Source organism: Xenopus laevis, chromosome 7S, assembly GCF_017654675.1.
Source record: "Xenopus laevis strain J_2021 chromosome 7S, Xenopus_laevis_v10.1, whole genome shotgun sequence".
In the NCBI taxonomy this organism is placed as follows: domain Eukaryota; kingdom Metazoa; phylum Chordata; class Amphibia; order Anura; family Pipidae; genus Xenopus; species Xenopus laevis.
The window spans coordinates 28097674-28114114 of NC_054384.1; the positions used below are offsets into that span (position 1 = coordinate 28097674).

A 16441-nucleotide genomic window follows, 5' to 3' on the forward strand; every position below is an offset into this window, starting at 1 on the left:
GGGAAAAAAAATTCAAAAGGAATCGGTCAATAGTGCTGATCCAGCAGAATTCTGCACTGAAATCCATTTCTCAAAAGAGCAAACAGATTTTTTATATTCTATTTTGAAATCTGACATGGGGCTAGACATATTGTCAATTTCCCAGCTGCCCCAAGTCATGTGACTTGTGCTCTGATAAACTTCAGTCACTCTTTACTGCAAGTTGGAGTGATATCACCCCCTTCCCTTTCCCCCCTCCCCCCCAGCAGCCAAACAAAAGAACAATGGGAAGGTAACCAGATAACAGCTGCCTGGTAGATCTAAGAACAACACTCAATAGTAAAAACCCATGTCCCACTGAGACACATTCAGTTACATTGAGAAGGAAAAACAGCAGCCTGCCAGAAAGCATTTCTCTCCTAAAGTGCAGGCACAAGTCACATGACCAGGGGCAGCTGGGAAATTGACAAAATGTCTAGCCCCATGTCAGATTTCAAAATTGAATATAACAAAAATCTGTTTGCTCTTTTGAGAATTGGATTTCAGTGCAGAATTCTGCTGGAGTAGCACTATTAACTGATGCGTTTTGAAAAAAACATGTTTTCCCATGACAGGATCCCTTTAAGACTCAGATGGCCAGCCCGTGGCCCTCCAGCGTTAGCGGCTCTAAAAATTCCAGCATTCTCAGCTAGTCACATTAATACAAAGAATAGACTTGCTTATTCAGAATATCATAAGACATTGATAGGTAAAACAGCATCCCCTCCAGCAGCTGTTGGACTACAACTCCCCGCCAACAATCACAGGCCTGTGTCAGTTGATGGAATATACAGAGTTGTAATTGAACAGCATCTAAAGGGACTATCACCCCCTGTGCACAAGGTGCAACATTAAAACAGATTTAGATTTCTTATTGCTTACTCATATTCTTGGGTTTGTTCTAGAGGCAACACAGTTTGATCAGTTAAAATGATTAAAACAAGCTATAAAATTCTATATGGGGTATGAAAAAAAAAAAAATGGACGTCTGTATGTAGGCACATGGAGGGCAAAACATTTCCATCCTTTATTGAGAAATTAGGCAGCTGCAGGTATCCATCCACTCTTGGAATTAGGCCAAGGATAAGAACCCTCAAGTCCTTCAGCTGTTTAAGGGCATGTCCAGAATCCTCCAGCAGCGGTTATCTAGCCAGCACTGGGTACAAAAACACACAAACTTGCACGTGCCAAGACACCATAGAAAAAGCACTTTACAATTGGTGCCATGCTACTGACCAGACAATACATACAAGGCTCCCTTTTTAGACGGCCCTGCCAGTCAGTATATGTGTAGGGTTCATTCAGATATTGGCTTAACTATGTAGAAATGAAGGTGGTGTCCATATAACACTAAGACTTACTGGGGCTCATTTAGCAACACTGGGTAAATTTGCCCATGGCCAGTTAGCTTTAGCAACCAATCAGTGATTAGCTTTTTAAAGCCAGCTGCAAGTAGAACAATGAAAGCAGCAATCTGATTGGTTGCCATGGGTTATTGCCCATGGGAAAATTTGCCCATTGTTGATAAATGACCCTCACTGTGTATGGCCATGTGAAGTTGGCACAACAATGGGTTTCTTTTTGTTTCATAAAAGCAGAAGTCAACTTTTCCCATCATGGAGCCCTAGGACAAAATCAGTACAACCTGGCTGACATAGGTTGCTGCATCGAGCACATATATGCAGACTGAGTTTGTGTAACTATGTAAAATTCCATCCTACTCTCGTAAATATCCAGTGCCCCCTCTACAGCTTCAGAGCTCATTAGCGGCTTCAATAATTCAGCCACTTATTGTCTATTAAGTATTCGTTGGAGCAGATCCTGCACAAAGTATTCCCCTTCTCAACCTGTTATTGCTCTGAGTGGAAGGGACCACAGTGCCTAGGTTAATCACCATAAAGCATTCAAGCTGTTTGTGTGGGATTCTGGGAGATATAGATTGACAGCAGCTGGAGGGGCACAGGATGTCTATCCCTCATGTAGACACTAAGAATATCAGTGGAATAATATGGATTTTTTATTCCCACTGATTTTTTTTTTTTAACCAGCCCTGAGTGTTTTGGACGCACTATGCAGGCCACCAATAGAGATAAACCCTACTTATAGACATGTTCTGTATCTGGAGATGTGGAACAATCATTTCACAAGCAACATTAGGGCAGGAGATTGGTTTAAACTTTACTAATAGGTGTAATGTCTATGACCTAAGGGCATGCAGGCAATAATAAATGAGTTAGGCAAACTGAAATGATTTCTGGCTTTTCATCTGCTGTGCCATTAAAACATCTCTGCATAGATTGGATGTGCTGGTTTCTCTGCATAGTGGTTAGTGCCTAGCTTAAGCTGAATGGCTGGGGCCCCCAACCAAAGCCAATGTGTCAGCATGTAAAACTAATCGCATGTGGTCAAGCATAGACTTGCAGGTGTTATTTTACATTGTAAGGACCATAAATGGTCTCAGTTAGGACACATGTACACTTGGCTTAGTCAAAAACAAGGTGCCCAAAGATAACCTGTGCTACTGCACATAAGGGAGCAGACTCCCCCTACCACTACTAGAACCTGATCAGTACCAAAAGGAGTGGTTGTGGTTACATGAAGCCAGTACATCAAAAACAGCAGAGCTCTCTTGGTGGTAAGGAAACAATCATGAAAGTAATAATCCAGTGTTCACTGCTGCTCTCTAACATCACCAGATGCACAGGCACCAGCCTCATCCAAACAGAACTTAAAGGGATTGCAGTGATACCAGTCTAAGGTAAAAACACATGTCCTTGAATGCAGTCTCTCTATCGTATGCGTTATAATTTGTATGACTGGAGTGATACATTTAAAAAGCTACCCAAAAAGCTCCATGGTGTTCTGTAGGATCAGTAGTACCGAGTCTAAACTGGGGCTTGGCAAGTAGAGCAAGACTTTTTAGGAAGTAAGGAGGTGGAAAGAAATAGTGATTCAATGCAGTTGAATCCTTTGCGGCTCCAGGTGCTGCAGAACTACAACTCCCAGCAGCCCCCGCTGCAGCAGGCTGTTTGAAGTTGTAGTTAAGGGTTTGCAGTGCCAAAGGCTGTCCACACCCCTGAAGGTAAAACCAGAAAACAATTATAAAAAAAAAAAAAAGTGATTTCCCCTACCTAATGCCACACTCAAGAGGAAGAGAGGATATCTGCCCATACAATAAGCTGAGGGGGATTGTGTGTGCAATAAAGACTTAGGGAAATATAGTGCAGCATTGAGGTTTCTTAATTCACCTCACCACCTGAATTTCACAATACAGCCCCCCGCTCAGCAAGAGACTGATGCTTGGGAAGGTGGACATCAGGAAAGGAAATAAAGACCTAGCAGCCAGCCTTTCCCTCACCCTCCTATTGTACTTATATTGAATTGTACATTCATATTCGCTGGGCATTGTTCCAGTTCAGTTTTGTGTCTCTTGTGGCTGGTTTACAATGACTTGTATCACATAGTCTTTCTGGATCTTTGTCTCCTGGAGCTTTATTCTGTCTGTGAGAAGTTTCCCAGAAAAAAACCAACGCTGCCAACAAGTTTCAATGCCCTCCACCGCGTGCAGCTGCTTTTTCAGCTGGCCAATGGTATCCAGCATGCTGGCATTGAGTTTAACATCCTTCCCAGAGGAGAGGCGGACTTTAAGCTGGAATTCCCGTCTGGTGTTGGGGGCCGGTTCTAGAGCATCTGTTCCATCTTCCTCACTTCTTTCCATGATGAGGTTAACGGGAGAAGCCAGGCAGTAAACAGGGAGTTGGTAGCGGGTTCCAAGTTCATCATAACATTCTGTTAGAGTTCCTGAAATGACAACAGAGCAGAAGTGTCACACCCATGCACAAAAAAGCTGGGACACTAGCCCCAATTTATTAGCCTACACCTATGACAGAGGGAACATTCATTTTCCGTGGCTTTTAACGATAACAGTGTCAGCATTAGTGATCCAGCCGTAAACCAGAGGGAGCAGCAGGTTTACCCGCGGGTTAGGTCTGACTTCCGCACAAGATTGCTGGGTCACACGTGGGTTCAAGTTTAGCTATAAATGTTATAGTTCTGCCACACACTTGTTCCCTCACTCTGCACTGGTGATGCTGGCTTTCCACAGACCTGGCTTGGTCCTGTAGTAGCTGCAAAAATGTATATTGAGCCGCAGACACTCAACTCAAAATAAATGGGGCTTACCCCATCACTAACAATGTCAACATTGTGGGGGGGGGGAGTACAGCACATCACTAACTTATGCCTGCATGCCCCGCCCATTCTGTGACATCAGCATGGGGCAGAGCGGGCACGGGTCTATAAATACAGAGGCAAGCCAGGTCAATTTTGGGTGTGGATTGTATAGGGGAGGACTTTTTCTACAATAATTTGGAACATTACTCAATTTATAGAATATATTTTAAAACATTTATATTTTTGTTTCTGCAGTTCGCAAGTTTGTTATTAGAACTCTTATCTAGTTGCTAGAGCTTATTTACTCAATCAACCGGATAGTTTAAAAGTCAGAATGGATGATGAATAGGACAGGGCATGAAAAAGTTAAGCAAATTACCTATCGAATAATATAATTAAACTCTTACAGGCAATCTGTTTTTCAGCTGAGAAAAGGCAGATTTGGAGCACTATTAATTCAAATCCATACAAAATAAATAATGAACACCAATTCAAAAGCTGCTTTAAGATATGCAATTGAATACTAGGTTCATTAAAGCTTCTCCTTTGCTCCACATCTGCCCTTAAATGCTTACCTGCCTTAATAATGTAATCACAGCCCTTTTTATTAGGAATATGATGGTGCTGAAGGACTCTACATCCAGGACTCTACATCCAGGACTCTACATCCAGGACTCTACATCCAGGACTCTACATCCAGGACTCTACATCCAGGACTCTACATCCAGGACTCTACATCCAGGACTCTACATCCAGGACTCTACATCCAGGACTCTACATCCAGGACTCTACATCCAGGACTCTACATCACTCACCTGTTTAAGGTCATGACAGCCATTACAAATAGTTATTTTTAAAAAATATAAAAGGATATTCATTTGAAAGGCATCTCATACCATGAGGTAAAGTAATGCTGGCACCATCCACAATAGCCTGAGCCAGCTCATGGTCGTTGGCTTCCACTGCAAAGGCAGCCGCCTTCAAAGCATCCCAGATTTCCTTCCGCCCCTCAAAGGCAGGTGCCGTGTCCCAGAACTCATCGCGCTTGCTGCGCAGCTGTCCATCAGTCATAGGGTAGTCGCTCTTCCATCTTGGCCTCTCTTTCTTTAAAGGCTCATTCCGACCTGAAAATAAATATGACATTAGTCAGCATGAAACCAGGACCATAGTCTTGTCGGCGAAAGGCATTCTCCCAGGATATTATCAGATACACATTATATTTCATGTATTTGAATGAATTAAATAAACTGTTAATCTGAATGGGTGACAAAAAAAAAGTGATAGGAATAAATAAACGACACCTACGTCCAAGGAATTCTCTCATATAAACAGATTTATACTGCTAGTTAGAGCCTGGACTTTTGGTCCACTGCCAGTTGACTTAATGCCCATCAATTCAGCAGCTTGATCACTAAACCATTAACCCCTGTGATGAAGTTGTTCTGTGACCAGCAGTGCAAGTAGCAAACCTATTGCCAGTTGTTAAGAGCTTCTCCAATAAAAGCAGCCTGCTCATTCTCAGACTGTACTCTTGTAATTAACCACAGGGGAGTGCTCCCACCTCACTGATATTCTAATATACTATTACAAGCACTACTAATGGTCTATTTCCTAACAGTTATATGCTAGGGCTGGACATGGAATGTTAAAAAGAATAGGGGAAGTTATAAGGGAATGTATAAAAGGGGAGGTTCGCCTTTACGTTAAATCCGTGTACGTTATAAAATCGCAAATTTTAAAAGAAATTTTAAATCAGCCTTTATTTATTTTTATAATTTTTTTTTATTTTTTGCCCTCTTCTTCTGACTCTTTCCAGCTTTCAAAAGGGGGTCACAGTCGCCATATAAAACAATGCTCTGTTAAGACTACGCAATTAGGGGGCTATTTATTATGCCGTGTAAAACGAAATTCGCCGAAAAAGATGGTGAAAATAAGTGGCGCATATATCGGTCTGTTATTTTTACACCATGCCAATGCCAGATTTGCCGGCGTTACTTTACACTGCTACAGACCTTTATTCCAGTGAAAGTTGCTTCAAGAAAAAGCGATTAAAAAAAAAAATGATTTACACAGCAATGCCTGCTTATGTGTGTTGAATTTCCCTCCGTTTACCCACATTATAAATCGGACGCTTACAGTTATTGCTACTTTTTATCACCGGTCTTTCTAATCAGACCTTCTCCTATTCTTATTCCAGTGTCTTATACAAATAAAGGCATGGTTGCTAGATTACATTGGACCATAGCAACCAGATTCCTAAAATTGTATATTGAAGAGCTGCTGAGTAAAATTCTAAATAAAGGTAAAAAGCCATATATAATAAAAAGAAATAAAACCAATTGCAAATTGTCTCAGCATATCAATCTCTACTTCATACCCAAAGTTCATTTAAAGGTGAACAACACCTTTAAGTTTTCAGAATATAGTAAGAGTGCTTCACTATATGTGTCCCATGCCCAAGACACTGTATGTGCAAATGCTACAAAAACAGGCTAAGTAAGTCAATTAACACATCTTATAAAGGCCAATTTTATAAAAGAAGGAGCATGTTTGTCTTGTCTTTCTGCATTCAGTATTCACAGGTTGGTTAGTTTTTCCCATCCTCAAATATAAAATAAACCAGCAATTTTAAATCCAGCAGATCGGTTAGCATCTTCAAATGTAATTGCCTGACAGCTAGGTGACAAATGTACTTGAGCCCATGAGTACAACAGTGGGTTTAGGGTCAGGCCACACAGGGGAAATTGGGGATCTGGAAGATCGGCATCAAGTCAATAAATCTGATCTGAAATCCATAAAGGGGCAGTATAAACATCATTCAACATGAGGTCACTAAATAGGGCTTGTTTTGCAGATACATTCTTTAACTTGGTGTTTTCCAGTGCAAAGCAGAAAAATATAAAGATATGTCTAAATAAACAGACTGAATACACTTCAACATGAGCCCTTCTTGAACCAAAGTTCATATTAGCCTTTAAAAAAAAAAAAGAGACCAATGATTCAGACTCAAAGAATTAAACACACACAGGGTACACACTGCCCTTGGGTTAGCATTCAAAAAGCAGCTTTTTTATTATCCATTTTATTTTACATTGAAGAATTTTCCATTGTCATTGAAACGTATGACTATACAATGACAAAACGTAGTGATAAAGGATAATTTACCTTTTTTTTTTAACTTTCCTAGTCTCAAACATGCAATAAAACATTTTTACTGACCACATGATGCTACCGCCTTATACTTCTATAAAAGGGCAACACAGGATAATGGGCATAAAAGCAAGCACCAAGGGCATAGTGAACAGCAAAAGGCACTGCAGTCATGTATCACTTCCCCTTGTACAAAGATCGTCCTTCACCTCTGGCAAGTTTGATAAGAACACAGGTCGTTTGGGTTCTCCAGAAATGCGTTTGCAAATGGACCAAAAGCCCTAGGGTTTGTTGCGCTTCAAACGAGAACTATAAATAACAAATAGGACAGAGTAAGTCCCTGTCAGGGTTCCTCCAAGATCAGTATGACAGTCTTGCCCTTCCCTTCAACAAAGCCGCTCATTAAAAGAAGACTTTAATATAAAAGTAAATAGCTCTTTTAGATGATTAACAGAAGCACAAGGCAAGGAAGGACTCCTGCATTCAGCCATCATGTTAATTTAAATAATACAGTCTTCCCTCAAAACCTGCAAGCTGAATAATAATTACAAATTCCTCTAGATGTTACACATGTTTAGATCACATCTCTCAATTAAACGTGGCTGTAGACTTGAGTCTATGGGGCCCATTTACTTAGCTCGAGTGGAGGAAAAAAAAAAAAACTTCGACCATCGAATGGGCTACTTCGACTCTAACGATTCGAACGTTCCGACTATTCGATAGTTGAAGTCTGTCTCTTTCAAAAAAACTTCAACCCCCTAGTTCGCCACCTAAAAGCTACCAAAGTAAATGTTAGCCTATGGGTGTGAAGGTCCCCATAGGCCTTCTAAGTATTTTTTGGTCGAAGAAAAATCGTTCGATCGATGAATTAAAATCCTTCGAATCGAATGATTCGAAGGATTTCATAGTTTCCTTCGATCGTTCGAACGAATAGCGCTAAATCCTTCGACTTCGATATTCAAAGTCGAAGGATTTAACTTCGACAGTTAAATATCGATGGTTAATTAACCCTCGATATTCGACCCTATGTAAATCTGCCCCTATGAGTCGCAGCTTATTGTGTATGGGGTCATCTGATGGGCCGTCCAACTGATATATAGCCAAAAATCGCACAGGTTTAACAATCCCCTTAGGATAAGGAGTGTGATGGCTCACTGACTTCAAGGTGGGCTTATCAGTTAAAGATCCAAGGTTTGGGGACCTTGCCAATGAGCAGATCTTTTATATGGCCGTCCTGCTGTAGCTTGCTAGCTTCATAAGCATGTGTGTGTGTGGTTCTTATAAAATGCTCTACAGTTATGGGACCTGTTATCCAGAATGCCCCGGGGCAGGGGTTTACAGGATAAGGATCTTTCGATAATTTGCATCTCCATACCTTAAGCCTAACAAAAAAATCATTTAAACATTAAATAAACCCAACAGGACTGTTTTGCCTCCAGTAAGGATTAATTTTATCTTAGTTTAGATCAAGAACAAGGTACATGCTAATGTGGTGCCTCTATTCAAAAAAGGATCCCGTTCTCAGCCTCAAAACTATAGGCCAGTTAGTCTGACGTCAGTATTAGGAAAGCTTTTCGAAGGGTTAATAAAGGATAAGATACTGGACTTCATAGCAAATCATAATACTATGAGTTTGTGCCAGCATGGTTTTATGCGTAATAGATCTTGCCAGACTAACTTAATTTCTTTTTACGAGAATGTAAGTAGAGACCTCGATTCTGGGATGGCAGTGGATGTGATTTACTTAGACTTTGCTAAAGCATTTGATACAGTGCCACACAAAAGGTTACTGGTTAAATTAAGGAATGTTGGCCTGGAACATAGTATTTGTACCTGGATAGCGAACTGGCTAAAAGATAGACTACAAAGAGTGGTGGTAAATGGAACATTTTCTAATTGGACCAGTGTTGTTAGTGGAGTACCACAGGGCTCTGTACTAGGTCCCTTGCTTTTCAACTTGTTTATTAATGACCTGGAGGTGGGCATTGAAAGTACTGTTTCTATTTTTGCAGATGATACTAAATTGTGCAGAACTATAGGTTCCATGCAGGATGCTGCCACTTTGCAAAGTGATCTGTCTAAACTGGAAAACTGGGCAGCAAACTGGAAAATGAGGTTCAATGTTGATAAATGCAAGGTTATGCACTTTGGGCAAAATAATATAAATGCAAGTTATACACTAAATGGCAATGTGTTGGGAGTTTCCTTAAATGAAAAGGATCTAGGGGTCTTTGTAGATAACACGTTGTCTAATTCTGGGCAGTGTCATTCTGTGGCTACTAAAGCAAATAAAGTTCTGTCTTGCATAAAAAAGGGCATTAACTCAAGGGATGAAAACATAATTATGCCTCTTTATAGGTCCCTGGTAAGGCCTCATCTGGAGTATGCAGTTCAGTTTTGGACTCCAGTCCTTAAGAGGGATATAAATGAGCTGGAGAGAGTGCAGAGACGTGCAACTAAATTGGTTAGAGGGACGGAAGACTTAAATTATGAGGGTAGACTGTCAAGGTTGGGGTTGTTTTCTCTGGAAAAAAGGCGCTTGCGAGGGGACATGATTACACTTTACAAGTACATTAGAGGACATTATAGACAAATGGCAGGGGACCTTTTTACCCATAAAGTGGATCACCGTACCAGAGGCCACCCCTTTAGACTAGAAGAAAAGAACTTTCATTTGAAGCAACGTAGAGGGTTCTTCACAGTCAGTCAGGTTGTGGAATGCACTGCCGGGTGATGTTGTGATGGCTGATTCAGTTAATGCCTTTAAGAATGGCTTGGATGATTTTTTGGACAGACATAATATTAAAGGCTATTGTGATACTAAACTCTATAGTTAATATAGGTATGGGTATATAGAATTTTAATTAAAAGTAGGGAGGGGTGTGTGTATGGATGCTGGGTTTTCATTTGGAGGGGTTGAACTTGATGGACTTTGTCTTTTTTCAACCCAATTTAACTATGTAACTAACTAATTTAACTATGTAACATTATTAGGACATGTCATCCAGAATTCTTGGGACCTAGGGCTTTCCGGATAACCGATCTTTCCAAAATTTGGATCTTCTCACCTTAAGTCTACTAGAAAATAATGTAAATATTAAATAAACCCAACAGGCTAGTTTTGCTATGAATAAGGTTTCATTATATCTTAGTTGGGATTAAGTACAAGCTACTGTTTTATTATTACAGAGAAAAAGGCAATTATTATTTAAAAAATTGATTATGTGCATAAAACGGAGTTTATGGGATGACGGCCTTTCTGTAATCCTGTGCTTTCTGGATAACCGGTTTCCATACCTGTACTGCTTTATTATTACAGAAAAAAAATAATTTTTAAAAACCTGAATAGCCATAACCTTTCCATGATTTCTGATTTCGGGATAACAGATCATATGCCTTTACTAAAGACCATGGTACTTCTAAGCCACAACTCAATCAAATATTCCCAAACAAAGGGATTGGTTCAAAAGTAAACAGAATGATTTGAGGAAATGTTAATTTGGTGTTTTAAATATTGGAACACTGGCAACATAAGACCAAGAGTAAAGATTAAAATTGTTGAGCCACTAAGGAGAGCCTGAAAAATCCTAAAAAACCACAGTGATAGTGGGTTTAGCATTACTGGGGTCCTAGCAGGAACAGTGTGGGAGGAAACTAGAGCACCCGGAGGAAACTCACACAAGAATATAGAGGCCGATTAACTGGCTTCTAATAATTAAAAACAGACCATAGCATGTTTATATGATAGGGACCTTAGATTATCATTTCCACTGGGGCAGGAACGGATATACTGAATGATATATAGCTCTGACTTATTCCACAGCACTTTACAAAGATTAATAAAGGAATTATAACTACATTAAACACAAAAAAAGGCAGAAAAAATATGAACTGGTTTTTGCTTTATGTTACAGCACATTTTTTTTGTTCCTTAAACGTAACTAATTCCTGACAATTAGCAACTTGCACCTTAGAGCCAAAGGCCAGAGTTATTAAGCCTCCACTAGAATTTACCCCTTAATCCTGTCATTCTCTGCAAGCCTGGCTAGCTCCCACTGGGGAACGGATGAGACTGGGTGCTTAAAGGTCACTTTCATAAAACAGTGTATTTATAGCCTGAAGAATTAACCATCACGTAATCTTCAGTGTCTGAGAACAGTGGTGGATTAATCTGGCCGTTCAATAAGCTTATAGTTATACAAGCCTCACAGAGTCACTAATTAACTGCAGGAGCCTTCTCTGGAAGACAGCATTTGAATTTTATAGGGCAGGATATAAAACTGGACTTCGTTTCTTTACTCATCTCATGTTTTTAGTGGCTCTTTAAAGGGGACTAGATTTAAATCATTTGCATACACGCCACCATAATAATGAGAAATCTAGCACTTTTAACATCTGGTCTCCCAGACTTGGCCATTTTTAAAAGGCCGCAAATAGAATACATTTAATCATGCGACTTTAAAAAAATAAAAGAGAGTAGGGTCGGTCCGTTATGTTTTACATCATGAGATCATATTTCCATTGCTAGCTTCTGAAAAATCTGTTATATTTCTTTACTCATATACCTGTAATTTCGAAATCAGAAGGCAGACAGATAATGAGAAAGGGAACATGACATAAGAGAACAGTAGAACCGTTGGTGGAAAGAAAGTCCGTATATATTGGGTAATAAAAACAATGACAGTGGAGAAGATTACAGACAGCAGAGAAAGGGAAGGGACAACTTTGGATAGAACAATTGCTATAGGCCGAGGGTCCCCAACCTCTTGTACCATGAGCAACATTAAAGAGCACCTGTTGGCTAAATTATCCCCAACCAAAGGTTTGGGCTCATCGAGCCTGCACTCTGGTTGGGGGTAACCGTTTTTTTTTATTTTTAAATTCCCCCCTTCCAGAGCTAGGACTCTCACACGGAGAGATTTGCAATTTGGCAGCCTTAAGCTGGCCATAGACGCAAAGATTTCCCAGCAATATCAGACGAATGATCGTACGCCCTAATCTCCTGACCGGCCACTAACCATTGAGATCAAACAACTGATCGGCATGGCAAAATAAATGTTGGGACACTCAACACATGATCCAAATATTGTACAAATTGAGGATTCGTACGATCTGATCTTTGCATCTATGGCCAGCTTTAATGTAGATTGACAGCCTACAAAAGACTCTGTTTGGCACTTGGTTTTTACGCAACCAAAAATTGCATCCCAGTCTGGAATACAAAAATAACCATCTGCTTTGAGGCCACTGGGAGCAACATCATCCAACATGTTGCTCACGAGCCACAGTTTGGGGATTGCTGCTAAGGAAGATAAGCTAATGGAAGTCAAGATGGATTTCTGCCAAAAAGGACAGAAGTATTTTATGGCCTAAATCCACCCAATGCACAGTGACCGGCAAGTCTCATCTGTTCCTGACACTCTTCACATGGTATGCAGGCCAAAATCGATCAATTCTAAGCAGGCACCTGCCATAAGACTTAATATGAGCGGACTATAGTTTCTCCACCAGTGAATTAAATTCCTTGTCTGCCATTAGTCTAGTGTAGCCACTACACACCGTGGGTGACAGGTGGGATTGACCTAGTGTCTACTGGTAGAGAAAATGTTTTGTATGCAATTAGTCCTATGCTAATGACAGACTATGCATTTCTACTCCAGTGGAAAAATGCCTGTGAACAACGAAGAAAATTTATTTCTCTTGCATTACCATAATAATGCCAGTGGAGAAAAAGTCAGATCCAGCCTGCAATATTCCTAGGTGTAGCAACAAGAACGACTGGTATTCGATATGCCAAACAAGTGGCAAACGTTGGCCAAACACACTAATGTGTGCCTTTTCTGCCCAAACTTTGCCAAGTATGTGCAGTGACAGACAATTTTCTTTCATTCCGGTCATTACACAGAGGAGGCTCCGGGTAGGTTAGTGCAGGTGGTCCATCATTGCTATGGGTGAGTTAAAAAGGCAAAAATTCCTACAATAAAATTAATTTGAGCAAAGTGACCCTGAGCAAACTAAGTGGTCATTGCTGGATATAGCCAGTGGTGAAAGTCGGCAAAGAAAAAAAGTCAACAGTTGATGCATGGGAAGGAAAATCAGGACATTTGGTTATGGAAGGAAGGAAAAAGGGGACACAAGGCCCAGAAAGAATTCAAATTACATGCCTTGAAAGCAGAAGAGAACGAACAGTCATTAGATTTCTCTCTTTTTTTGGGGGGAGGGGGGGTATTCACATAAATCCCTCCTGAAAGTATTTTTAGAAAATAAAATTGTGCAACAATTAAACTTATTGCATTTTATTAATTCACAGATTATAATAAAGAATTTGAAGATATAGATAAAATCAGCCCTTTAATGCTGTCAAATAGAAATATAAAAGACTTTGGAAAGGAATTTTATTTTGCAAAATGGGCTTTTGTATATTTCCAGGGGGAATTGAGAATAAGAAAACTTTGTTATTTTTATTATTCCAAAAGACCCATTATGAGAATTTAAATCAGACTCCAAGAAAAATGAAAATGGGTTCCACAGATGTTTTATTTCACTAGAATCTCTTTCCTGGGGCGAGACAGAGAGCAACTTCCCGTGGCATAGCAAATCCTAATTTGCTGCGCTTGTAAGAGCAATGTCTATAAATATCCAGAAAATGCCTTACACAGCAATTACAGTTGTAGGGAGTTTAATATTACAAGGAAACATTCAATAACACAAAGTTCTGGTTTATATGGGTGACAAATGAAGTGTGCTTATGCTCACGCAAACAAACAACTGATTGTATTATTTGTATGAAAAAGATCACATGAGTACAGCATGCAAGGCACGGGGGCATCGGGCCCCAGGCTAAGACGTGAGACCTTGGTGCAAGTATGCCCCTTCCTTAGAGAATCAATGTCATCATTAGGTCAAATTGTGTGTATAGTTTACCATTGAGGCCCCAGATATCTTTTTTTTTTTTTTTTTTAAATAAATCTCTTTAATGATTTTACTTAAAGAAATGGTGTAATTCAGATCCTGTTATTTTATTTATCCTTTCTACAACCTTTATCCAATATGGGATAATACCCGGACATGTAAACCAGATAGGTTTATAGGTTCCTATTTCCGAGTTACACCTCCAGCACTTCCCTGTAGAAGCTGGGAAAATCCTTTGTAACTTTTCAGGGGTATAATACCACCTAATTGTAACTTTGTATAACATTTCTCTGACTCTTGAAGCTCTAGAAGTTTTATGTATATTTGTCAATATTTTCCTCCTGATCTTTTTCCCATGCATCAAAAAACTAAAGACACCTTTATATTTGATACTAAAAGCTTGTATATTAGGGAAATGGGTCTATTCTGTGGTTTATTTGAGTCCAATATTTTTTTACATACAGATATTTCAATCTCCTGCTTCCAGAAAATTGTACAGTTGGTAGTAACACCACATGTCTCTTGGGTGGGAGCCCCATATTTCTTGTACCTCCTCTACTTTGATTATTCTACCATTCTCCCAAGAAATCTGCAATTCTTGTCTCTCTCCCCTTATACTGCCGCCATCTTTCAAAAGCTTTAGGTTCGAGACTTGGGGGAAAGTCTGGATTCTTCAAGAGAGTTTGTAACACTGGGAAAGTGGAAATCAGGTTATACTCTTTCCTATGTTTATGCCAGTGTGAGTGTGGCTGATATTGCCACATTATCTTTGGGTTTGGTAAGCAAGACCATAGCAAGTTACTTAGTGGAATATTGGACATGTCCGGTTCTATTTCTATCCATTGTTTACCTTTGGTTTTTAGGTGCCATTGCTGCATTCGTGCCAGGTGGACCGAGACATAATATAGGCAAGTTTCCGGTATTGCTAATCCACCTCTATCCTTTGGTAGTGTTAACCCATCATATTTACATGTAGGGGTTTTGTCTTCCCATATAAACTTGTTGTATAATGGTTTCACCCTAGTAAAGAATGTTTTGGGTATCTTGATTGGTAGGGTCTGTAAATAATACAATATTTGTGGCATTATAAAAATTTTAATAGCCTGTATCCTACCAAACCAGGGCAGTGCCAAGGTTTTCCACGAACTCAATTGGTCTGTGAATTTTTTTATTAAAGGGGTGAAGTTTACATGGTAAAGAGCTAGTGGGTCATTAGTGATTTGCACCCCTAAGTATTTAAACTTCTCCTGGGACCAGTGGCAAGGGAAATTCTTTTCTATTACTACTTTAACCTCCCTATTAAGGTTTATATTCAATGCCTCGGATTTACTCATATTCACTTTGAAACTTTCCCAAATCTGGATAGCAAAATCATCATTCTTTTAATTAAGAAATGGTTTTTATTTTAAATCTCCCCACGTCAAAATTAAATATTCCAGAAAAACTTAAAATCAAGAAAAAATTGCAGTTGCCTGAATGGGACTGCAACAAAACATTGTCAGGTCCAGGAAACCTTCAAATTAGGGTTCTACTGTAGTGATGAACAGGCCAGCCCCAAACCCAGGCCACCTCCTGCACAAAATCTTCAGGTCGTGGGTGGTCCAGGTTGAGCTCTTCTTCGGCTCTGCCCGGCCGCAACTTTGCATTGCCGGCTTCTGGCACCTAAAATTATATTTTATTACTTGCGGCCATCCCTTTTGTGATGTCACTGCAGGGTGGGGAGTGGGCCTATAAATAGTTAGGGACAGGTCAGCTGTTATTTCTTGCTCTAAACAGTGAAAATTTAACAATGAAACAGTCTGATCTCAATGAGCAAAGCCAAACCAACAGTTTACGGAGAAGCCATCTGGTTAATAAACCTTTCCCAGCTATAGCCTGGTATCTTTTTAGTTAAAGGGCAGCTTATTATATAGAGGATACTCTGACGACTGCAGAGCCCTTATTCATTTTGGATACCCATAGATTCCATATCCAGCACACCTTTCTCTGGGAAGGGCTTCCTTAATGCAGAGTGCAGATAGATGACATTCTGTCAATGAAACATGGTTTCCTTGTAAAAAAAAAAAAAAAAAATCATGTTAATATATTAATCACCTGCGCAACAAATGTTATTATAGATAATTGCTTGAACCCTATAATATTATAGCACTAAATCCTCAGCTGTATATTTATCCTTAAAACTAGGTGT

The 16441-nt window shown here is 39.8% G+C and overlaps 1 protein-coding gene across 1 annotated transcript; it reads right to left on the minus strand.

Annotated features, from left to right (window-relative positions):
- Positions 1-624: 624 nt before the first annotated feature.
- ubtd1.S (ubiquitin domain containing 1 S homeolog) lies at positions 625-15245 on the minus strand. The gene is made up of 3 exons (XM_041571049.1): positions 15104-15245; positions 5088-5315; positions 625-3819 (listed from the first exon to the last, which is right to left on the minus strand). The coding sequence occupies exons 1-3, from the start codon at positions 15129-15131 to the stop codon at positions 3434-3436; spliced, it is 642 nt and encodes a 213-aa protein (XP_041426983.1). The 5' UTR covers positions 15132-15245; the 3' UTR covers positions 625-3433.
- Between the last annotated feature and the right edge of the window lie 1196 nt (positions 15246-16441).

What these genes read in the sequence shown, in the direction of transcription:
- ubtd1.S (XM_041571049.1), bottom strand. Translation starts at nt 15,131, where the DNA reads ATGCAGCAATGGCACCTAAAAACCAAAG. An exon ending in ATGGCACCTAAAAACCAAAG is followed by an intron (nt 5,316 to 15,103) that starts GTAAACAATGGA and finishes ATTTATTTTCAG; the next exon opens with GTCGGAATGAGCCTTTAAAG. An exon ending in CAGCATTACTTTACCTCATG is followed by an intron (nt 3,820 to 5,087) that starts GTATGAGATGCC and finishes TTGTCATTTCAG; the next exon opens with GAACTCTAACAGAATGTTAT.